We start from the raw sequence: 6,000 nt of genomic DNA, 5'->3' as shown, positions 1-6,000 counted from the left end.
TATATATATATATATATATATACTAGGGTACTAGTATGTTATATAGATATTTATTTGTCATGTATATATTTGTGTATCAAGTATATTGTATGGATGACTAGTTTACAACACATCTATGTTATGTGTATATCTATCTTACACACAATGTATATTGTGTACATGTATAGTATAACACAAAACATATTATGTGATTATATTACAACATAAAATATGTTTATGTTGACATTCATTTTATAACATTCCCTTGGATATCCATGTAAAGAAAAAATTTAGTGAAAGAAAATGCGTAGAAAAACGCTTTGTTTGATGCCTCAGTAAAAACTTTGTCAGAAAAAAGGGATAAAACCTTGGTTAAAGAAAAAAGAGTGTAATACGTATTTACTTTCCCTAATGAAAACATCACTTAATATCTCAAAAATGATGTATTCTGATCTGTATCTCAACATCTCAAAGATTGAAATTGACAATGTCTTGGTAAACATATCTGCTAAATTATCACTGGAGTGATTTTGTTGTAAAAATTGTTTCACTTTTATTTTGAAGATTATGAGTAAAATGAATTTTGGTGAAATATACATGTTTTTCCGTTTTATGTATCTTCTCCTCTTAGTTGAGCTATATATTCAACATTGTCTTCTTATAATGTTGTTGGAATATATCTTTTCAAAAGAAGGTCACATGCTTCCTCTATGTGTCAAGTTATTGATCTCGACCAGATACATTTACTTGACAATCACTCGATTGATGACCTCGTCAACATAGACAAATTGCTCATTCGATTGAGAATCGTTCAAGTTTTCTATACTAGTAACATATACCTTTTTTATATCATAAAAAAAATATTGACGTACAACAATATATAAATAATTCATCATATCAAGTTGTCCTAGTTACTAACAATATCTTCGAATCGAAGAGTTGAGTTATAACTAGAAATTCAGATCAAAATGATCTTCACGAGTCCTTGAAGATGATTGCAATGGATTATGCATTTGGTATGGCGCTCTAGCCGTGTCCCTATAAGACACCATAAATAAAAGAGAAAAATTTTGAGACGTGGAAATGTTTGAAGTTTGAATATATGTATTACTAGTGCATAAATATTATCTCTTACCTGTCTTTTCTCTTCTCAAGAAATCTATAAAGTGAAGATCTCCTTGCAATAGGTAAATCTGAAGAGCACAAATAAAAAAGAGACGGATTTAATATTTAAACAAGCGCATGTATACATATTTTTAAAATCTTATACCCATTGCTTATATGCTTGTTCCATTTATGTGACTGTGTAGTCTACGAGTGATTGTATTTTCACATCTATTAAGAAAACATTAAATTAACAATATTTTTTTAATACAATAAAGGATATTTAAGTAATTAAACTCTTCCTTTATGAGCTTGTTTACAATGTTAGTCTCCCGATTGACATAAGTTAACAAAGCCAGAATTTTCGTTAAAGAAGTTCGAAATATGTAAAATTAAACATCAGAAGAAATTAAGGAGATTCAACATCTAATACTATATGCTAAAAAAAATTGATTTTACTCTGTATCTAAATACTCCCTCCTTTCAATTTATATGACTCGTTTTCCTTTACAATTCATCCCCAAAAGAAAAAGGGAAAATGCATAAGTACCTCCTCAATCTATGCCTGAAATCTTAGAGACACACTTATACTACACTAAGGTCCTATTACCCCCTGAACTTATTTTATAAATAATTTTTTACCTCGTTTTGGCCTACGTGGCACTAGTCTGAAAAAAAAATATCAACACACATTAGATCCACAAGATAATGTCACATAAAAAAAAAGGATAAAAAATTAAATTTGTCAATTCATGATGAATCCTCGTGACTCGTGAGTAATAAATACTAACCAAAGTTGTTGGATCCATTAGTTTGAGTGGTGGTGGTGGTTTGAAAAATGGCACAAGAGTTGTTAGAGATTCCTTTGCTAGCTAATAACATCACTGCTCTGGCTTTCTCTGCTGGAAAATCATCAAAAACCACCACTTTACCCCCATAGAATATAGATAATTGGGCTAGCTTTTGCTCCTTATGTGGTATCTCTTTGCTGCGGCGAAAAAAAAAATATTTTCTCTATTTTAATTTATATAATATTATTATTTTTTGGTAGAATTGAAAAATAATAAAGAAAAAAATATTTTCTCTATTTCAATTTATATAATATTATTATTTTTTGGTGAAATTGAAAAATAATAAAGAAAAAAGAAATTTAAATACGGATATTTTACTCTCTTAAAGAATATTCAAGTTTCTTAAACAAATTAAGCTTTGCATGAGTCAATAAATGAAACTTTACAATTGTATATCAACTTTAGTGATCCAAAAATCAAAAAGAAAATAATATAAGTCTTAGCATAAGCTCTAATAGTTTATTTTTACCTTCTCTATATAGGTATTTTTCAAGAATCTCAAAGTGTAATTTATTGTATCTTAAATACAATAAATTGGCAATGTTATATTACGCGAACAAATTTATAGTTATGTGATTATTTCTTTTAAATAAAATGGCGGTGGTTATGTTTGTGGTCGGTGGATAATTTAATGAGTAAGTAGATTTTTTTTTTAATTTTAATTTAATATTTAATATTTATATTAAATTTTAATTATTTTGGATTTATATTATGTCGGATCTCATTCAAGGGGAAATGCTTCCCGTCAACAATTAATTTTATATATAATAATCTAACTGAATCTATAATTTAAAAAAATACAAATTTATCCACTGTACCATATCATTCGATTACAATGAGTAGATGAAAGAAATGAAGTCACATGCTAGATTGGGAAGAACACAACATGGTGGGTTTGAAAGAAATTATGACCAATGGGCCTTTTTGGCCTTCTCTTTTTCAAAAATAAAAAATACAAAAATTATGACCATTACTTTATTATAGTCACTATATATAACATGACAAATAGTTTAATTTGATACTAATAATTTTATTATTCCTTCCAAAAAAAATAGATACGTATATGTATTGGGTGTTTATATCAAATCAATATATACATGTAATCTGTTTAAATTTATAGTTAATTTTACTTTATTAAATCACATAATAATATATTTTGTATTAATTTGATGTAAACACTTTGTGCGGATAAGTTTTTTCCATTATAGATATGTAAACAACACTATTGGTTTTACTTTGAATGTAAAGATTTTATAGGATCACACAAATGTTAACATATATTTTAAATTACAAGTTTCATAATCATAAAATACTATTACAAGATTGAGATCATATTTTTAAAAATTTATATTTTTCTAAAATTTCGATATTAAAAAATTATTTCACATAAATTGAATATAAGGACATAATAAATTCAAACCTGCCGCTGGCTTTATTTATTGCACTTTTAGGAACATGATCTATTAATTTCTGGTCTTGTTCTGTTGTCTTAGTTGATAATTCTTCCATGTTGGTTAACAAATCCTTTGTTGCTGAGGCTAATAGATAAATTATGCACAGAGGTTAATAAATAAGACAATAAAGAAAAAAAAATATAATAAGTTTAAATTAATTGATGGACATATATTTATTATTTATTGTTATAAAAAAAAAAGTAGAAGAATATCGAGACAATTAATAATCTTACAAAATTCACTATAGTGGATAAATGTAGAAGATTTATGTTTTTCATAGAAAAGCATTATTATAATTGGGGATAATGCACAAGTACCCCCTCAACCTATACTCGAAGTCTCAGAGACGCACTTATACTATATAAAAATCCTATTACATCCCTAAACTTATTTTATTAATAATTTTCTACCCCTTTTTGGCCTACGTGGCACTATCTTGTGGGCCCAACGCTGATTGACTTTTTTTTTCCAAACTAGTGCCACGTAGGCCCAAAAGGAGTAGAAAATTACGTATAAATAAGTTCAGGGGTTATAGGATCTTAGTATAATATAAGTGTGTCTCTGAGATTTCGGGGATAGGTTGAGGGAGTACCTGTGCATTTTCGCTTATAATTGTGATAGGATCCTTTAAAAAAAGGGTAAGAAAATCAAGATAAACATTTAACTGTTATAAGAAATATTTATTTTTTTGAAAAAAAAATCATAAAAGAAGTAAGAAAAAATACTAAGAAAATCAAGATAAACACCTAAAAATAATTGAGATCGCTTAAAAATTGGACGTTGATAGTCTAGTATATGCATATAAAATGTATTGAGGTTATAAAAAAGAAATTTTTGAGGAAAATTCAATTCATACATGAATCCCAGTAGCTCGATGAAAACTAGGCCTCTTTGTTCATTCAACTCATAACAAAATGTTAGACCAAATCGAATTGACTGAGGAAAAGGAACCTCCAGGATCAAGTACTTTGCCCCAAAGTGGAGATTGAAGAACTGCCAGGCTATTGAGGATACGTTTGAGGAGGCGGACACCCTCTAAGTTGACCACCCTACCCACTAATGGACTATTTATAAATTTATCTATTCCGATTAAAAAAAAGACGCTCTTAATTAGTTCAGTTCGATAAAGCATGAATCTCCAATTTGCACAATTCATGATGCTTTGAGAAACATCATCAATTTTCCTCAAAAATAAAAGCATAAATGAAGTAGAAACAAGAAAGCAAAATTAAAAATACAAATATGGAAAAGTTAAAAAGTTACCTTTGGCTTCTCCATTATTACTAATTGTAAGATTTAGATCATTGATGTTTGCTTTTCCATTGAAAAATTGAGTCAACAAATTACAAGTATTCATCAAATGTGATTTCTCACTATCTAATGAACAAAGTTGCCTATTTGACATAGTTGGATCTATTCTCTTCTTTAGTTTGAAGAAAAATGATGACTACTTTTTCATAGGTAGAGGAATAAATATATCTTGAATGCTAGGGTTCGGAAACGTACACTTCCTTATTTTCGAATATTCTCTGTGGGATTAATTACATTGAGTATGTTGATAGTGGCGTATTGTTGGTGTTGTTGTTGAATGGTAAAGTTAGGTATACACCTTTCTTTCCGGTCCCACCTTGTGTAACACGATTCAGAATATGAGCATCAACATATTTACTTTTAATATGAATTCAAATTTCAATATATATTTTAATTTTATATAATATATGTAAATATTATAAATCACAATAATTAAAGATAAATTTAGATAAATATTTTTTAAAAATTCTTTTAGCTATATCTAAATAATAAATGTATCACAAAAATTAAAGTGTGATACTATAATGCTCGTGATTTTGATGTACCGTCAATAGTTGTCTTTATCTCTTTTATGTATATTGATGACCACTTTTCAATTATTTAGCACGTTTATTTTATTTTCTTGATATACATGTGAATATCATAAAGACTTGTGGTCCAAATTTGGGCTAGAAAATAGTAGATATGCATGAGTAACACGCGTTTCAAATTCGAGCTTTGAAAATTTTATTAAATATTTTATTATTAAGAAAAAGGAAATAACGATTTTTTTCTTTTATTTAATATTTTAATCTGATGTAAAATTTAAGAAAGTAAAAAAAAGAATTTTGAATTTTGTGATATTAAATTAAAGATAGATAGATCTTTTGATCGTAAATATGAGTAACACGTTTCAAATTCGAGCTTTAAAAATTCTACATATTTCACTATTAAAATAGAAAGGTAATGGCTTTTTTCTTCGTTCAATTTATTTATTATATTTTAATCTAATGTGAAATTTAAGAATGTAAAAATAATTTTGAATTTTGTGATCTTAAATTAAAGATAGACGGATCTTAAGATTTTATTATTGAGTAACAAATGTTTCAAATTCGAGCTACTATTAAAAAAAATGAATTTTTTTCGTTCAATTTATTTATTATATTTTAATTTGATGTGAGATTCATGATTTATTTATTTTTTCAAATTTTGTGATCTTAAATTAATGATAATCAAATCTTATGACCTTAAATATGAGTAATATATGTTTCAAATTCGAGTTTCGAAAATTTTACTAAACATTTCACTATTAAAAAAAAACA

The 6,000-nt window shown here is 26.9% G+C and overlaps 1 protein-coding gene across 1 annotated transcript; it reads right to left on the bottom strand.

The window, feature by feature from the left end:
- Positions 1 to 774: 774 nt before the first annotated feature.
- On the bottom strand, positions 775 to 4,959 carry LOC107006723 (protein TIFY 10A-like). Its single transcript, XM_015205239.2, has 5 exons — positions 4,652 to 4,959; positions 3,355 to 3,472; positions 1,875 to 2,071; positions 1,115 to 1,172; positions 775 to 1,017 (listed from the first exon to the last, which is right to left on the bottom strand). Exons 1-5 carry the CDS (start codon positions 4,791 to 4,793, stop codon positions 930 to 932), a joined length of 603 nt encoding a protein of 200 aa, XP_015060725.1. The 5' UTR covers positions 4,794 to 4,959; the 3' UTR covers positions 775 to 929.
- Positions 4,960 to 6,000: the final 1,041 nt, after the last annotated feature.

The sequence above is a fragment of the Solanum pennellii genome, chromosome 12, assembly GCF_001406875.1.
Source record: "Solanum pennellii chromosome 12, SPENNV200".
Lineage (NCBI taxonomy): Eukaryota > Viridiplantae > Streptophyta > Magnoliopsida > Solanales > Solanaceae > Solanum > Solanum pennellii.
Note: the sequence above shows the minus strand (reverse complement) of the source record. Positions and strands in the feature narration are given on the sequence as shown.